The 20,182-nt window shown below is 43.0% G+C and overlaps 1 protein-coding gene across 3 annotated transcripts in view; it reads right to left on the reverse strand.

Annotated features, from left to right (window-relative positions):
- Window positions 1–20,182, reverse strand: part of LOC148891747 (low-density lipoprotein receptor-related protein 8-like) — a 75,093-nt gene that overhangs the window by 36,836 nt on the left and 18,075 nt on the right. For all 3 annotated transcript variants that reach the window (XM_089007641.1, XM_089007640.1, XM_089007639.1), the window contains exon 4: window positions 1,276–1,401. In XM_089007641.1, the coding sequence (XP_088863767.1) occupies window positions 1,276–1,401 (126 nt within the window). The remainder of the gene's footprint in view (window positions 1–1,275; window positions 1,402–20,182) is intronic.

The raw sequence follows: 20,182 nt of genomic DNA on the forward strand, positions 1-20,182 counted from the left end.
CACCGCACCCCCAACAGCCTCAATCTTGGTCTCTTGACATGAAGAGGCAATGAAGGAGAGGATGATTCTTCACGGTGCCTTCAAAGTAGGCCAAGGAAAGTCCCTGCAGGAAAGTGATGGGGTGGAGCAGGATAATGACGGAATCGTTCTATTGGCTGGTTAGTTGGCGACGCCACGGCCCTCCCGTAAGAGTCCGTGTTTGAAGTGAGCCCTCAAACTGAACGGTGTCATGATCCTGTTTTTGTGTGTCTCCAGAAGGTAGCAGAAGAGGGCGTGCTGCCAATAGTTTTATCAACGTAGCCACGTAGCCGTGTTTCTACACTAAATACTGCCTGACTGCCTAGTCTCGGTCGGATTAATGACCTGGTTGGCTGCTCATGCTCAAGTGGAGTTTTCTCGATCTCTCAATCCCACCATTGTCATTTTTGCTCATTATAATATCACGCTACAACAGGTGTCGCAACTACTGTCAGCAGCCACTGACTCAATTTCCCCCCTGTAGAGGATGTAATGCGTAGCCTCAAACTCTACAGTTGTCACGTGTCAGTTTGTGGCCAACGGGTGGCACTGTCGGGCCCCGCAAGGAGCTGCACAGGTGTTTGCATTTTAATCATTGGCAGTTAAAAGGACTCCCGGCATGATCATTCAGTGTTGGGTCATTCTTTGTTTCACCCTGTCAGGTTTGCTTCGTCTTGTCATGTTTTATTCATGGTTTTGTTTGCTACTTTGGACCTTTTTGTTCTGATGACTTTGTTGTTCGAGATTGTGTTCCTGCTGACTTTATTTAATACATTTTGTCAAAAACACCCTGCCAACCCTCCGGCCTGCCTTTTTGGGGTTCACCACCACCACTACCGTGAAAATCGTGACAACTGTTGTGCCTTATAACGTGATGTGTCTTATATTTGGAAAACTGTCATTTTTTTATTTATATATTATAAAATATTTGCACATGTTTTTTCATTCATTGAAGTTGTGCCTTATAGTCCGGTGCACCTTATATGTGGAAAAAGTTTGAGAACACGTGATTCATCGGGGGCGCCTTATACTCTGGTGGGAGTTATCCACCGGAAAATATGGTACATTGTTCAGTGCCACTTTGGACGAAGAGGCTTATAAACTTATGCAAATCTGAGAATGCCAAAATGAGAGTAGCAATAGTTAAAAAAGGCAGTTAAAAATAAAAGTTCCAAAAAAAGAGAAAATACTTACTGTATGTTTTGTCCATAAGAAAATAATTGAATGACTTTCATCGCCAAACAGTGACAAACTCACCAGCTGCACAGTCCTCCTCATCCGCCCCGTTCTCGCAGTCCTTCTCGCCATCGCATCTCCACGACAGTGAGACACACTTATTGGATTCCCCACAGTCGAATTTTTCTGGCGGGCAAGTCTGCTTGCCTGCGGGCGAGGGATACGATAAGACAATTACTTTTTTAGTACCATGGATAAAAAAACAATTTATTAAGCACCAAAGGACACACCAAGAATGGATTTCGTGGTGAAGCTGAATGTCAAGGGACAATGCAAAAACAAAAACAAAAAAAGAGCATTTTGGAAGAGAAAGTGCCCACTTGGCAACAAATCAAAAGGACAAGTCAGCACCCCCCCCCCCCTCCTTTCCATGTCAATCTGTTCTCGCTGGCTGCGGGGAGGTTTGATCCACATTACAGGCTGTTTATTATGAAGCGTCTTGTTTTTGATATGCCTTCGTCTATATCTAAAATATACTGTATAGTCGATGAGAAGGTTTCTTCAGCCGTCATCTGTACAAAAGTGAAGGTTTCGGACGTTTCGCCTCCTATCCAAGAGACTTCGTCAGCGAACTAAAGTCTGACTGGTCGTATCGGCCCCATTTCAGTGGGGCCACAGGGGGGGGTCCCGCGCTCCCCCCAACCTGAGAGTAGGGACCTATCATAGCTGTGTCCGGCGCCACTAGGTCTGGACATTAGGGATATATAAATGGGGCCGATACGACCAGTCAGACTTTAGTTCGCTGACGAAGTCTCTTGGATAGGAGGCGAAACGTCCGAAACCTTCACTTTTGTACAGATGACGGCTGAAGAAACCTTCTCATCGATGGACCACTCCTGTACGACTGAGAGCTTACACAGACGTATACTGTATAGTGTATGTTTTATATGCTATATATAATTTATGTTGCATGCGTGCTAGTTAGTGTCTTATCATTCAGTGAGAGTTCAAATCACAACAAAAGTGTTTTTTCTTGTTGGTTGGTAACCTTAATATTTGTGCGTGTATGTGTGTGGTGGGGGGCATGCGTGTGTGTGTGTGTGTGTATCTTTACTATGGCAATGATTCATATGAGACCTTGGTCATTACTGCTTCTGATGAAGGAACGTGCAGTTTTAATTTTAAAAATAATGGTCATGAGTATTAGAAATTAATTTTTAGAAAATTTACAACTGATGATTTATTTTCATGATCTGGACGGCCAGGTGATCCAGTGGTTAGCGCATTGACCTCGCAGCGCAGAGGTGCCGGGTCTAATTCCAGTGTAATTCACTCCCTGTGTGGAGTTTGCATGTTCACCCCATGCCTATATGGGTTTTCTCCGGGTACTTCAGGTTTCCTCCAACATTCCAAAAACATGCATGGCAGGCTAATTGATCACTCGAAATCAGGGGTGTCAAAACCTTTGGCAAAGGGGGCCAGATTTGGTGTGTCAAAAATGTGGGGCGGGGGCAACCTTGGTCGACGTTCTTTGCTTTTAACAGCCATTGATTTAAATGAATGTCAATGAGATATTCTGTGTTTCACATTTCCTTTTTTTTTTATAGCCGGCATGTGTTTTGGTTCATTTGAAACATTCATATCAAAATTGAATTTACATTGAAAATTGAAATTGAATATTCACTTAACTTCACTTTTATTAATAATAATAATAATAATAATAATAATAATAATAATAATAATAATAATAATAATAATAATAATAATAATAATAATACATTTAATTTCTAAGTGCCTTTCAAATCTCTCAAGGACACTTTACAGTCACGGGATAAGAACTTTTTTTTGTTTTTGTTTTTTGTGCGGGTGAGCAGCGGAAGCCATTCGCGCCAGCGTTCACTCTACCTCGAAGTAACACAGCAGGAAAGTTATGAAAGGAAGAGGAAAGGAAAGAAAGAAGTTTCACACTTTTTTTCACAATTTTTTTGTAACAGTTGAACAGAAGTAATTGCTCTTTTGTTGATTGTCACCATTTTCAAAATTTGCGAAAAATGTAGAAAATCGCAATTTTGGAGTATTGGGGGGGCTCGTTCAGTCAATTATTCATATACAGTAAAGTCTCGTTATATCGATATCGGATATATCGATAGTCCCGGTTATATCGATACTATTTCTATGCACGCACAGAGAAAATTACATGCAAACAGGGTCGGATATATCGATAGTCCCGGTTATATCGATATTTTTTCGGACTCCCTTGAATATCGATATAACGAGACTTTACTGTACTAATTTTCTGTTCTTATTTGAGCCCCTAGATGGCAACACTTAGCACATCTAGGTCACAGCTTTACTGTCCAATGTATTCATTCTACATAGTGGCCAGTCATTATTGATTTTATGATGGAGCCTGCGGTCCGGATGAAAATTAACCACGAGCTGCATTCGGCCCACGGGCCGGACTTTGGACATGTGCACTAAATTGTCCCTAGTTGTGAGTGTGCGCATGGTTATTTGTGTCTGTATGTCCTGCGATTGCCTGGCAACCGGTTGAGGGTGTCCCCCGCCTATTGCCCGGAGATGGCTGGGATAGGCTTCAGCTGTCATGATCTGGTTGGCGACCAACAGGCCCCGCCTGCAGCTGCACAGGTGCTGGCCGTCCCGATCAGTGGCGGACTGCCACCTTCGGATTGGCGACCAACGGGTAGCGACGTCAGCCCTGCCTGCAGCCTCGCAGGTGCTGGCCGTTTTAATCAGTGACACATAAAAGGACTGGCGGCACACCATCCGGTGTCGGTTCATTGTTTGTTGCATGCTTTGTCTGCAATTGCATGCATTGTATGCTGCGCATGTGTTTGTTTAACCTTGGCAGACTTTTACACGTGGTTTTATTTTGATACTTTTTTTCTGTTCAGATCATTTTGATGTTTTACATTTTGTTCCTGCTGACCTTTATTTTAATACAATTTGTCAAACAACCTCCTGCTCCCTCCTGCCTGCTTTTTGGGATCCGCACCCGCCATCACCACCTCGCAAAAGCGTGATATCAGCACACCGACGACCATAGTGAATATAAGCGGATTGGAAAAAAATATGTTGTCAAAAAGCCTACGAATGACGATCAATGCTATATGCAGGAAGTACAAAAACCTCCACTGAAATCCAAATGATCATGAGGTGAACCAGACATGGGACTGAACTTGCAAAGTTAGAAGCTTCCTCATTTAGAATTTGCAGATTTATCTTTGTGCTATCCGCCCAAGAAGTGACAGCAGTGAAATGGCTTTGTATGAGATGCCGCTGGTGTCCGGGGGAGAGCAACTAGGAAGTGGTGAGAATGGCTGACGCAGCCTGGCCTTGACACTACCAATTAAAAAAAACAGGTCACTGCAGTGCCAAAGGGTTGTTTCTAAATAGTTCAATACAGTACTTCAGTGGTTTTCGGGTCCCAAATTTAGGATGGCCTGCTTGCCTTAGGCCAGTATGGCATCTTGCAAATGCTTGACCAGGAAATATTCAATCAAATCACATATTTTTGCTTTTTACCCTAGTTAATCCATTTCGTCATAATACATCATAAAATACCTGCGACTTGATTCTCCACTTTTTAAGTTTACAAGTATCAGTGATGAGGATGTCAAGTGCTCTAACATGCACGCAACAACTTTTTTAGGCTGCTTTATTTCACTGGGTGCTCCAGGTTTCCTCCCACATGCCAAAAACATGAATGGCAGACTGATTGGACACTCTAAGTTGTCCTTTGGTGTTAGCGCGAGCGCGGATGCTTGTTTGTCTCTGTGAGCCCTACGGTTGACTGGCAACCGTTTCAGGGTGTCCCCCACCTATTGCAGATGGCTGTGATAAGCTCCAGCACCCCCTTGATCCTTGTGAGTATAAGCAGATCTGAAAATGAATGAATGGCTTTATTTCCTGTATATGATAGTTGTCCATGTTAAGCGCTTTGTGACAGCTTCAGCGGTTGTTAAAGTGCGATATTAATCAATATGTATTGCATTGAACTGTATTTGGTATTACTCAATATATAATCCCCACCGTCCCTACAAGTTGTTTTCTTAAATCTATTTGTAGTTGCCGCTTACAACTAATCGTTCAATTAGAGTTGAAAGGATGAAATTGCGTCGACTGCTGATTGTCATGACACAAGCGAAAAGACAGGAATAATCAAGCAATCCAAGTGACTGATTATAAAGAGAAATGTGTGGAAAGAAATACGTGCAAGCTCAGGGGCGGGTGGGGAGGTTGAGCATTTCTGATGAGCTCCACACAGTCGGAGTCTTAGAGTAATGACTTGCTGTCCAAATGAATCCTTCTGAAAACAATAAAACAAGTCAAAGGGTTGTCTGGGAAAGGGGAAGGACACCAAGCAAAGGAGAGGACAGAGAGAAGGCTCTCGATAGACAGGATTTCATAAAAGAAGGAAGGAAAAAAAAGATGATCCGTGACCTTTTCCTTATTCTTATCCTTGAGCGAAATCAGCTGCATCCATGACAAGTGGAAAGAGACGGGCGAAGGAAGAGCCAAGCAGGCGGAGATCGGTGTGGAATTTGAATTCGGTGAGCCGCCGACATGTCTGACCCACGTTGTCCTTTAACAGATGACTCTTTAATAAAGAGTCAGTTTGCTTCTTCTCAAATACACAAGCCCAACCTCACGATGGCAAATGAAGTGGGAGATCACTACTCCATGAGACAGATATTGATTTCGTGCCGTTATAAAGAAAACCCTAATGTACCGGGAAGGAGACCATAGAATAGAAGAGAATTACTCAAGAGGCAAACAAGTGGTAAACGAGGATTCATCTTCACTGCAGAGACTTGTTTTGTTCTGAGATGTATCACCATAACCAGCGTGCATGTCCAACAGGTCTACATTTATTCTGGTCCTTCTGTAAGATTGACTTGACTAAGCAGACACTTCATTAGGTACCCGAGCATAGTATTAATGAGCAGCACCAAGCTCCAACTCACACGGACACCGATATTGCCAAAGGAGAAGAACAGACGGAAGGACGGATGAGTGGTTGGCTAGATCAAATAGTTGGAACAAAAACCAGCCGGGTTTGATTTTGACTCTTCCAAAACAACACCAGGGGGTGATTTCTGCACAGGTATTAGACCAAGCTGCTCCACATTCAGAGCAAACCAGATCTGATCTCTTTCATTTCTTTTCTCAACACACTTTGTGTCTAAGGCAATTAGAGAGAAGTGTGACACTACAGGGAAAAAAATGGACACGTCTTTCAGCCTGGCGATCTGAGAAGGCGAAAGAAGTGAGAAAATGAGTCTGACGGCATCGTTTCATGATGCTGACTCGGAACTTCGTGCATTATGAATGCTACGGGAAAGAGAACAGCCATGTTAGAAGACACTACATGATGGCATAACCTTGTTTTCCCATTTGCAAAGTGCACTCGTCAGTTATGACGGGTCCACTGCAACACATGTTTGCTTTTCCAACAATTTGAAGCGTTATTGCAGTTGCGCTGTTCATAAATTACAGCAGCGACACGTTAGGACACAATTTCACACCTATTCACAAACTGGAAGTTAATGTGAGCCTTTAAAAACGAAAAAGATGCTGATTGAATGAAACAGCAAGACTCTGTTAATAACTCATTCACTGCTAGACATATGCAAAAATGTGTGCACTCTTGTGCCAGGGTTTTTGTCATTGTCACTCAAATTCCAGGACCCACAGAATATTGTGTTTCAGGACTACATAAACATTCAATGAAGCGTAAGAAACCTTAGTCTCTCTTTTTTCATCAGGAAAAAAACGAGTTAATTCCTATATTATATGGGTCTGGAGTTATATAAGCTTGAAATGAGGGCGGCTGTCCAAAATACAATGCAATACACACATATTGGTTTATATAGTGGTTTAACAACAGCTGAAGCTGGAACGAAGCGCTAACATGGAAAAAAGGGAAATGCTGTCACCTTGTGGATGGGAAAAAACATTGCCAGAGGTCTGGCAAGCGCTTTATCGGCACCCAAACAAGAAAAAACTAAACCCGAACGAATTCGGGAATGGCGCTCTACGTCATATTTTCAATTTCAGAATAAATTTGGGAATGGCAGTGAATGAGTTAACCAGCAACAGAACCTCAAAATGAAAAGGCATTCTATCAAATTGCTGCTCACTTTACGCTTCAAATGTCAAATATAATGGGGGGGTGCATTTATGATTTACATGGACTGGTGTATGTGTGCATTTGACAAAGGAAGCTCATATCATATACAAACACTGAGGGGATGGCCTTCTCTTTGCAGAAACCGAGCCATTGACAGAGTTAGATCGGCTCCCTCCCGCAATGGAAACTCAGCTGTTACTGTTTGGAGGGCACATATCACTCATCTTGTTGGGCTAATCAAATCTGCGCACTGGGGTTAGATTCTTAAATCACTCAGTATATGGCGGATAAAAATAGAACGGAAAGTTCCCCCTGTTTGCGAATTCTATATTTCCCGAATGGCTTTTATTTCCAGGGTTACGTCCTTGTTTAATGAAAGAGGATACACTTTTCATGCCTGTCAAGTCCAATCAATTGAAAAATGCTAGCATAGAGTCTCTTCACAGAGCTGAGTTGAACTTTGGAAGTTTAAGATGTTTGAAAATATGGCGTACCGAATATGCAGCCTGGTCAAAATATGATTTGGGTTTTCAATGCTTCACCTACTAGATCAGAATGGGTTTTGGAATGGCCGGCGAATATCGAATCATATTTTAAGGAAATGGGACAAAAATATTGCACGGTTGCTTCGATAACGTAAGGAAGGTGAATTGAAGGAAAGTTTTCCGTTAACTGCACAAATGTAGAACTCTGGAGCAATGGGGGGGAATCAGGTCCTGGTTTCTCAGTGTACCTGTACATATTTGATTGGATTTAGAACTAGTCAGTCAGTAAAACATTACAGTTAAACAACCAGAATCCTCAACCTAAATCAAATGTATACATTGAAACACAAACTCACAAGGAACAAAATCATTTCAAACAGACAAAGCAAAACAAGTAAATTCACCAGCATGTATAGAGGCGGACCAATGTCTGGTTTCTTCCCCCCCAAACGTAGAATGAATCAAATGATAAATCCAAATCAGACTGGTTGAAATTGCCGACATCACTATGAAGTTTTGCATGATCCGCCAAGAGCTGAGCACAAAGAAATTGCAGTGCCGATTCTAACGGATGAAAAAGCTCAGGGGCTAAATATTCAACCTTGAGGCACACCAGATGTGGCATCCTCTTATAAAAAAGATGAATGAGAAAAAATACGAATGTGAAATAGAAATATATCGCATTTTACGGTGTATAATGTGCACTGGAGTATAAGGCGAAGGACCCTCAATGAATGGTGTATTTTCAAACTGTTTCCATCTATAAGGCGCACCGGAATATAAAGTGCACCTTCTATGAATGAAAAAAGTTTTCCAAATATAATATATTAATTTTTCTACTTTCATTCCTTTCATAACTTTGCTGCTGTGAAATGTAAATTTCTCCACTGCGAGTCTAATAAAGACAAATCCAGTCCAATAATCGTTTTCCATATACGTACTGTATAAGGCTCTGGAGTCGGTGGCTGCCGACAGTTGTTGCGAGACCTGTTGTGGCTCAATATTACCTCACACAAAGGCGCGCCTGCGTATAAAGTGCAGGGTCATCTTTAGAACAATCACATGTGCAAATACACAATTAATAAGGGACCGCTGATCGATTCAGTGTCCTGTATGTCATCATGATAGTAAACAGAAGACTGGCGCTATTGTGGGATCTTGACTGGTCACTCAAAAAATGTAAAATAGCCACCGTTTCATTCAACAAGGTTTTCCATAAATTCTGAATCAGAATCAGAAAGCTTTTAATAGTCCCACAATGGGGAAATTCGCACTCCACGGCAGCAATTTGAAAGGGGGCTGTGGGGGAGATAAAAAACAAATTCTTCTCATCATAATAGAAATGTCAGAGGACTGAAATGTATACTGTGCAAAAATGTTTCATAAATAACTGAACATAGTGCAAGTCTAAAAAAGTATTTGATATATGTTCGTCCTCTTTGACAAGAGATGACCATCTTCACTGAATGGGGGTTGGTGTAGATGACTTGCGTGTGAGTTTGATGAAAGCGAAGGAGAGTTGTGCAATGTCATCTGCCTCACTCTCTCGTCCCAACTCATTTAAATCCAGTGACAGTGACGACAGGGGATGGGTCGGGATGCAGTGTTCTACGTGGCTCACCGTGCCCTACTTGCTATATGTAACTGTACTGAGTCAACATAAGGTGGGTGTGCTATTTACAATACAAGAGTCCAGTTTTTTTGTGTGTTTTTTTTACGATAGATATCATGTTTATGCATAGATTGTTTACCAGAGCCCAGACCTTAATCACACAGGACATTTTGAGATGTGCTGCTGAATAGAGGATACAGAACTGGCTACAGTGGAGCACTTCGCCCTTGGTTCCACATAAATTTTAATCCAAAAGTTATGAGCGTTGGCTCTTCCCATGTTGCTCATTCATTTTTCACGGATGGAGAGCAACTTACTCCGTTTTTGTTTGTTTTAATATGACAGTGTAACGCTACTCCAGCGTGTAATTGGGGATTCATTCAGTGAGCCAGAATGATTACAGCACAGATGTCTTAGACCAGAAAGCCTTTGCAGAGTGCCAATGCACTATGCAGCTGTGCACATGTGAAACTGAACAAAACAAAATGGCATGACGATTCTGGGCCATGTAAAAGGGTCGCCTGGTTTATCTCATCTCATTTTCCGTACCGCTTATTCCTCATTAGGGTCGGGGGGGTTGCTGGAGCCTATCTCAGCTGTCTTCGGGCACGAGGCGAAGGACACCCCGAATTGGTTGCCAGCCAATCGCAGGGCACACAAAGACATACAACAGTCACTCTCACACTCACGCCTAGGGACAATTTTGGAGTGGTCAATCTGCCTGCCATGCATATTTTTGGAGTGTGGGAGGAAACCGGAGGACCCGGAGAAAACGCACGCGGGTCCGGGGAGATCATGTAAACTCCACACAGGGAGGCCGGACCGGGACGTGAACCGGCGACCTCTGCACTGTGAAGCCGGTGTGCTAACCACTCGACTACCGGGCCGCCCGCCTCGTTTATATTTAGCTTTAAAGCTTGAGTCAAACTATAGCTTTTTTTAAAGGTACACTGAGGTCAGTGTGATTATTATACCATGTGAAACATTATCCAGTCACTTGTTCGTGGACGTTGGATAATGACATACATGTTTCTAGGCTAACTATTAAAGATTGAATGCAGTCAACGTGCCTACTTTCTCATGTACTGTAAGAAAGCCTGACAACCTCTGCTTTAGTGGGTTTAAATTGATTCACATGTGAGGCTAGAGTAGAGCGGTCTTTCATTTAAGAGCAAATCATTACTAGCAGAGTTATGTAACGAGACACATTTCACTTTATGCAAGAAATTATTTACAGCGCTCCAATTAACCCTTTTAGGCACAGTGATTACGACAGTGGAAATCTTAACATGTTATTAGAGGGTGCATGAAAAGGTGAAATAGCACGGACGGACGGACGGACGGGCGGGCGGGCGGGCAGGCAGGCAGGCAGGCAGGCAGGCAGGCAGGCAGATAGATAGATAGATAGATAGATAGATAGATAGATAGATAGATAGATAGATAGATAGATAGATAGATAGATAGATAGATAGATAGATAGATAGATAGATAGATAGATAGATAGATAGATAGATAGATAGATAGATATACACGCGGGCAGGATACTCAGAAAAGTTGCCTGCCCGGCCAAAAAGTTGCCTGCCCCATTTTTCACAACTTGAAACACAATAAGACAACTAATCGCAAAAAAAAACCATTGTTGCGAAGTATAAAGGATTTTTTTTAATTAATGAAGTACCTACCACAAATGCTGCCTTGCTTAATTTGCTCCTAATTTTGCTCCTGTTGCCGTTTGTCATTATGGTACACAATGCAATGTTTGCGTTGCGTTGTCTGATTGGCTGCCGTGCCGAGTACGCAAATTGCCAAACGATCGTTCGTTTGGTAACTTGCATACTCGGCATAGCAGCTAATCAGAAACCGGTTCCGTGTTTCGGACTATACCCTGACTGTAAAGTGTACTTGAAAGTTTTGAAAGGCGCTTAGAAAGAAGAGTCCACGTGGCTTGTAGCTGTTTGCTTGTAGCTTTTGCTTTATTCAATAAAACAAATTTTTGATTTAAAATATTTTTTTTTCCTTGAAGAAATTGTCGGCCAATCGGGCAGAGACGTTTTGAAAGTTGTACGCCCGACGTAAAAGTTGTAGGGCAGACGTTATTTCAAACACTGATATATATATATATATATATATACAGTAAAGTATCGTTATATATATATATTCAAGGGATATATAAAAAATATCGATATATATATATATATATATATATCCAGTAAAGTCTGTTATATCGATATTCAAGGGACTCCATAAAAAGTATCGATATAACCGGGACTATCGATATATCCGATATCGTTTGCATGAGATTTTCTCCGTGTGTGCATAGAAATAGTATCGATATAACCGGGACTATCGATATATATATCGATATAACGAGACTTTACTGTATATATATATATATATATATATATATATATATATATATATATATATATATATAGCACGAATTCGTAAGGGCCAACAATTTTTTTGTCTGATGGCCCTTTGCGTTCTTCACAAAAGATAAACAAAATATGAAATATAAAAATTATTTTGAATTCAATAAATACATTGGACTGAGCAAACAAACCAAACACAACACAATAAAAATTCCACGATTTGAGAAAGTGTGAACACAGCATGAGGTATCCTGGTATTATAAATTTGTGAGACTGTCACGTACGCTCGAGGAGTGGTGACAGTACTCGAGGGACGAGGGGAAGTAGTTAAGGTCGGATCCAAAATACACGGGGAGACAGTGATTCTAATAAAGAGTCTTTACTGAGACACATGTAACAAACAAACCGGTAACCAGACCTGCGTGCGGAAGGGTGACAGGGGACTTCCAGGAAATACACCGGCACAGACCAAACGGTATGGGTGGCTTTTATAGCCAGAAGGCACAATTAACGGAATGAGAAACAGGTGAGTGAGTCTGGAGAGTAGGGAAGGGAGGGGCCCGCTCCAGGCACAGAGGAGAATGAGACAGGAGGGGAGGGGCACGCTCCTGGAGCAGACGAGGATGTGACAGAGACAACCTGGTGGGCCTTCCAAGGCTTTAATTCTTTATGAAAAGTCCAGTGTGCCATAAATGTTATCTTGAATTCACCGCAAGTATTTTGCCAAAGACACATTCTGGAGCTATTTCGGTAGCTTATACAGTAACACTGAGACAGATGGGTAATTAGCAGTGAAATTGAGTCAATGGGGCAGACAGGGCATTTGAGTGCATTTGCCATCACTTAAAATGCTGCTTGTACATACTGTACAGCCGCACATCATCAAATATAGAGACTTTCTTCCCTTTCTTTTTTTCTATGCACATTGATTATACAGCAGTCATGTTTAGTCCAACAGGAGGACATTGCTCGCCATGAAATATATTTTATCGTTCCGTTTAGAAGCCAATTGGGAGATAAGAGTAATCTGTCATGGTTAATGTGCCTCACAGTTGAGAACCTCTAGGTTCGATTCTTCAATCAAGTCCTCCTGTGGAGTGTGTATGTTCTCCCTATGCGTGTGAGGGTTTCGTCTCTCTGGTTGCTGCTAACATCCCAAAACTAACACACGCTGAGTTTATTGGACTCAATTTCCCAGAGGTGTGAATGTGAGTACAACCCTTGTCCTAAAAGTTAACTTGGACCGAACCCACATCTGAACACATTCACAGTGCCCTTTGTGTTATCTTAAGCAACTGAGAACCAATATTTATTGAACTAAAAATGAACATTATTTCAGATTACAGAATGCAATATATAATATGCAGTAGCGGACCATGTATTTCATTGCTAGGCCTTCAGTAGTGTTATGTCTGAATTAATAAAAACTGAAAAAAGTGTGGTGTGATTTACTACCACAGTATACCCTTAGCCATGAAATAACTGACCAATGTTTCTTAATGATGTCTGTCTTGAAAATGGCTTTAACGGTAAATTTGCACACAAATCCACTTCTTCTCCTCATTCAGCCATTTTGGGTTGAAAAATCTGCTATTAAATCAACACAATATATTTGCATATGCAGCTCGCGACTGATGCAGTGTGCTAACTCTGGCCAGTATGTTCTTGTCACGAATGGCTTGTGATCAGAGCAGTTTTAACCAGCCAATCATAGTTTGTGAAAACTGACGTTGACCAGCGCTTTCAAGAAAGCGTTGGTACCTCTTTTAGGTTGCCAACTTGAAATTTTATTGGTTAAAGCAACAGTTTGATCGGCAGGGCCCGCAGAACGGATTTGTGAAGGCCTCCAGGTAGATTTCTGACCCTGGTTACAAATGATGGCTGAAATGTGATTGGTTAAAAACTTAATACGAAAACACACATCTGGAAGCAGCGCAACAGGGGAAAAGTAATGAAAGGAAGCTGAAAGACGATTTGGAATTATTTAATAAGAATTCATGGACAAAATATAATTAACATCAGTTCATGATTCAAATATTTTTAGGCCAGCAGAGAAGGCTTTGCAGGCCTTGATGGTCCGCCACTGATAATATTTGTAATATAAGTGTTCAATTGTGAGCTGTTGAGATCTCTACGTATTAGTGTTGACCCGGCCAATCAAACAGAGGACACTAGCATGTTATTCACAGGCCAGCTAGATAACTAGCTATGAGCGAGCTAGCTATCCATTTATATGTAAGGTAGCTTACTTGCGTGAGGGGAATTTAAAAATGATTATTTAAGAAACAGTCCGTCTTGTAGAACAGTTTAAATCAGGTTTAAAGCAGATTCTTTACTTACAGACAGTGTAGGTGTTCGGCGTATACTTCCGCCTTCGCCAGACGAAGGCGGAAGTATACGCCGAAAATGTCAGGTATTTGAACACCTACACTGTCTGTAGGTAAAGAATCTGCTTTAAATTAGATATCAAGTAGACAGGATGAACTTAGTATAACGAGTTTAAATCAACGGTCACAAAGATATGGCCCACGGGCCGGAACAGGCCTCCAAGAAGGTTCGAATAGGTCCTCGGGATAATTCAAAAGTGAAAAAAAAGGAAATGACATGTCACGAATATTTTTAATATGACGCAATTCCTAAAGTATCCGCTGGGGCACACATTATTTTGATCCGAGTAGAAGATAAAATTGTTTCGATCAGAGAAGACCTCAGCAGTCTCATTCTGTCTTTGACATCTACCGAGGCCATGTGTGGCTGACAATTTGAAATGAGTTTGACGTCCTTCTTTTAAATTGCATCAGACAGTACAATTGACCACATCGCCATAACATAGTCGATGCCTTTAAATAAAGTTCTAGACTTCTTGGTGTTGGTAAATCTGACATTGAAATGCGCAACATCATGTGAAAACAGTGAATACTGTAGAGTGATTTACATATAAATAGCTTTTTCCTGTGTCCTCATTGTGCAGTCAGGCGATAGGAATCGCTTCTTCGTTTATCTTTAACTTGATTGTGAAAACAAAAACGTTCTCCATCAGAGGTCGCTTTATGTCGTCCTACTTGCTGTCAATTTTGTGAAGGAGAACGCATACTGCATTATTCATCCAACTACGCGACAAACAAACAAAACCGTGGCAGAAATATTACACATGAATGCTATATTTTAACTCTCAATTCAAATTGTGCTTGAGTAGATCAAAAATGAAGAAATGTCACAAAAGAAATGGCAGCGAATAAATTGACTTATTCTCTGCCATTCCCAAATTTATTTGGGAATTGAAAAGTGTGACGTTGAGCGCCATTCCTGAATTTGGGGTGGGTGGGGGGTGCATCAACCATTTTTTTTCTGGCTATTTTTAATATGAGAATGAATGGCCCAATTTGATCAGAATTTGTAACACAACTAAAATTGAAGAGATTTACTGTTGCAATCAAATGTGAAGCCACGTTAATACAATAAAAAAAAACAAATAAAAGACTGGAGTCTCTCCTGGACCCATTTGCAAATTTCCCCATTGTGGGACAAACAAAGGTTTTCTGATCTGATCTGATTTGAACCCCCAGCCGTGTTTGTGTGTGGGTGAGCGACGCTGATTAACAGCCATAGATGTGCCGTTCTCGACGCTGCAACTAATCACCACCTTTTTTGCAGAGTGTGTGTTCAAGTGTGTGGGCGAGTGGAACGAGGCAAGGCGGTTAAATTGCCACAGGAGCCGAGATGACAAGGGAAATTAGTGAGGCTTTCTTAGGGAGAGTTAAAGGACAACCAACACCATTTTTTTGTTTCCTAACTGACATCAGAAAAACATTTTATAGCATCTAAAATACCCAAAACACGCTGGCTGATATTTTTAGTCAAACGCAAAACACCAATAAAATGACTTAAAGGAAAGCTTTTCTACATGAACTAAATACCTGACAGAAGGCAAAGATGCAACACCAGAAAATGCCAAAATAATTCGCCAAATCTACTCTTACAAAGCAGGAACATGATTCAGCTCAATTTAAAACCCAATTTAAGGGAACAAATGAAAATGAAGATGGCGCCGCGGATGGCAGCCTCGGTCACACGCTCCCTAGTATTGTTCCTGGTTTTGTCATTTTCATTTGTTTTTTGCGATCCTACGCGACTCAGTTACACGAGGGAAGAGTTACTGAGCATTGGGGAATCCCCTCTGGGACTATTTTCACCGACACACCAAAATCTACAAGGTTTTTCGGGGCTGCTCGCGAGCGGCGTAGCAGCTCTGTACGGAGCTTTGAGACGCCGGCGTAGGAGGGGGAAGCGAGCCGGCGTGCTCGTCAAGCTACGGCAGCGTGGATTTCGAACGCCGCTCCCATCGATCCACCTCGCTAATCTACGCTCACTACCAAACAAGATGGATGAACTTCTGCTTCTCACAAAGACCAATAAAACGTTTGCCCGCTCTGCTGCGCTGTGCTTCACTGAGACTTGGCTTAGTGACCGCCACCCGGATTCCGCGCTACACCTAACCGGATTCCGTCTCCTTCGGGCCGATCGTGACACGGAGCAATCGGGGAAATCCAAAGGCGGTGGACTATGCTTCTACATCAACGAAGAATGGTGCACTGATGTCACGATGCTCGACGCACACTGCAGCCCTGGTTTGGAATCGCTGTCTCTCAACTGCAAGCCATTCTACTCGCCACGTGAGTTCGCTTCCTTTATTCTCGTTGCCGTGTACATCGCGCCACAAGCTAATGCTAACGCGTGTATACAAACGCTAGCGGACCATGTAAACCATCTCGAGCTAAAATATCCAGAATCACCCCTGATCATTTTGGGCGATTTTAATCAAACACGTTTAAACCGTGAACTCCCCAAATATAAGCAGCATATTGACTGTCTCACCAGAGGAGAAAACATTCTAGATCATTGTTACACAGCACTCAAAGGCGCATACCGGTCTGTTGCGCATGCAGCATTGGGTCTTTCTGACCACTATTTAATCCACTTAATTCCCACATACAAACAGAAACTCAAATGTGTAAAACCGGTAGTCAAGACAGTTAAAACATGGACAGATGAAGCAAAGTTATCGCTACAAGAATGCTTAGACTGCACTGATTGGAGCGTCTTTGAAACTTCAACGGGCACATTGGATGAATACACAGACACTGTAACATCATACATCAGTTTCTGTGAGGACATGTGTGTACCAACAAAGTCCTTCCGCTCATTCAACAACAACAAGCCCTGGTTCACTCCCAAACTCAGGCAGCTTAGGAAAGAGAAAGAATCTGCATTTAAAAGCGGCGATCGAGCAGTTTACAAACTCGCCCGAAACAGGCTGACGAAGGAAATTAACATTGCAAAGAAAAGTTATGCGGAGAGGCTTAACAAACAGTTCTCCGCTAACGACTCTGCATCGGTGTGGAATGGCCTGAAAGCAATAACAAATTATCGTTTACCTTCCCCCCAAGCAGTGTACAAAAATGGTATGGCTGATGAGTTAAATACATACTTTTGAAAAGGACACCACCATTTCCCCGGTCTGCCCACCATTACCAGAAACTACCGTATCTCCGCCCTCTGCCCTACAGATCCACGAACTGGACGTTATACGGCTCTTCAAGCAGCAGAAGATCAAGAAAGCTGCAGGACCTGACAGAGTGCCCCCCTCCTGCCTGTGAGTCTGCGCTGACCAGCTGGCTCCGGTCTTCACACAAATCTTCAACAGATCCCTGGAGCAGTGTGAAGTCCCATCCTGCTTCAAACAGTCTACTATCGTCCCAGTTCCAAAGAAACCAGCACCCTCGAGATTGAACGACTATAGACCTGTCGCTCTGACGTCTGTGGTCATGAAGTCCTTTGAACGCCTCGTGCTGAACCACCTAAAGAACATCACCGGACCTCTGCTAGATCCTCTTCAGTTTGCCTACCGGGCAAACAGGTCTGTGGAGGATGCAGTCAACATCGGACTGCACCACATCCTCGACCACCTTGACAACACAGGAACCTACGCAAGGATCCTGTTTGTGGACTACAGCTCTGCGTTCAATACCATCATCCCAGAACTCCTCATCCCCAAACTTCTCCAGCTTGGTGTGTCCCCCACGATCTGCCAGTGGACCCTCAGCTTCCTGACAGGACGGACACAACAGGTCAGACTGGGAAATATATCATCCACAACACGAACCACGAGCACTGGAGCCCCGCAGGGATGCGTCCTCTCTCCATTGCTCTTCTCTCTCTACACGAACGACTGCACCTCAACGCACCCAGCTGTCAAATTCATAAAGTTCGCAGACGACACCACGGTCATCGGTCTCATCAAAGACGGCGACGAGTCTGCGTACCGACAACAAGTGGAGCAGCTGGAGCTCTGGTGCAGCCGTCACAACCTGGAGCTGAACACGCTCAAGACAGTTGAGATGATCGTGGACTTCAGGAAACATCCATCACCACAGCTACCCCTCACACTATCCAACTGCCTGGTGTCAACCGTTGAGACCTTCAAGTTCCTGGGAATCACAGTCTCCCAGGACATGAAGTGGGAGGTCAACACCAACTCTATTCTGAAAAAGGCCCAACAGAGAATGTACTTCCTGAGGCTGCTAAAGAAGCATGGCCTGCCACAGGAGGTGCTGCAACATTTCTACACGGCTGTCATCGAATCCATCCTGTGTTCTTCCATCACCGTTTGGTTCGGGCCTCCACAAAAATGGACAAAATCCAACTTCAATGGACGGTTAGGACGGCGGAAAAAATCATTGGCACCGCCCTACCCACTCTCGAGGACTTGCACACTGCATCCGAACAAGGGCGCGGAAAATCCTACTGGACCCTCCGCACCCTGCCCACCACCTTTTCCAGCTACTCCCCTCAGGCAGGCACTACCGATCCATGCGCACCAAATCCAGCAGACATTTAAACAGCTTCTTCCCCCAAGCCATTAACTCTTTGAACTCTTCAACAGTAGCCAAAATGGAACTGTATAGTGCCACTTAGCAGTTTTTTGACGACGATACTAGTGCAGCGTGTTCTACCGGAAACAAATTCCTTGTGTGTTCTACATACTTGGCAATAAAGATGATTCTGATTCTGATTCTGACGATGGTTCATTCATAACCAAATTGTAAAGTTTCCATGTATACTACTGCCTTCACGCAGTAGCGCTTTAGCAGACAGAACCGGATTAGTACAGTGATACCTTAGTTTACTAAATAAATTGGTTACCAGACAGTGTGTGTAAGGTGTGTAAAAAGTGTGCATCCCAAACATTAATTTCCCATAGGAAACCATTAAAATGAGAATAATCCGTTCCCAGGTCCCCATAAAACATATTTTTCAACTAAATAAGCCTTAAAACTACACACAATATGCCTTATTTTATGTGTAATAAATGTGATGTGGTATTGTAACTAAAGAAATAAACTGTACTATATAATAAAGTCATTCGAATTACCTTCGTAATGGTCGTTGATGGCTTGATGGAATGGATAGCTTTTTGCATAAAGTGTCTCAAGGAGCTCTGTGTCACGTTTTGCAAGGTGGTGATGGCGGGTGCGGATCCCAAGAAGCAGGCAGGTGGGAGCAGGAGGTTGTTTGAGAAATTGTATTCAAATAAAGGTCAGCAGGAACAAAATGTAAAACATCAAAATCATCTGAACAGAAAAAATACAAAGTATAAAAAGAAGACCAAAAGTAAAAGTCCGCCAAGGTTAAACAAACACATGCACAGCATACACAATGCATGCAGCAAACAAGCAGCAAACAATGAACCGACACCGGATGGTCGTGCCGGGTGTCCTTTTAAGTGTCAGTGATTAAAACGACCAGCACCTGCAAGGCTGCAGGCAGGGCTGACGTCGCTACCCGTTGGTCGCCAATCTGATCGGGACGACCAGCACCTGTGCAGGTGCAGGCGGGGCCGACAGTGCCCCCCGTTGGTCGCCAACCAGATCATGACAGTACCCCCCCTTCAAGGGGCTGCTTCCAGAAGTCCCAACAGTCTCCCAAAAGGTCCACTACAACATCAAAATCATCTGAACAGAAAAAATACAAAGTATCAAAAGAAGACCAAAAGTAAAAGTCCGCCAAGGTTAAACAAACACATGCACAGCATGCAACAAACATGCAGCAAACCGTGACAGAATGAACCGACCAACCATCGGATCCCGCAGGTACATCGGACCCGTCTCATTTCCACCCTGTGCCTGGCAATGCTACGTCCACGTTAACACACGCCTCGGCGAGTTTGAATTGCGTCACTTGACGAGCCGGAACGTCCACGTAAACGTCCGGCCGAGACCTCCTTTCAGGTGGCCGTCCAGAGTGACACTGGGTGTCTGGCAGTGCATGCCCACGTCCAGCCACGCTGTCGTCGTGCATGACGAAT

This window comes from Hippocampus bargibanti, linkage group LG11 (assembly GCF_051943395.1).
Source record: "Hippocampus bargibanti isolate YZ-2025 linkage group LG11, ASM5194339v1, whole genome shotgun sequence".
Classification (NCBI taxonomy): Eukaryota; Metazoa; Chordata; class Actinopteri; order Syngnathiformes; family Syngnathidae; genus Hippocampus; species Hippocampus bargibanti.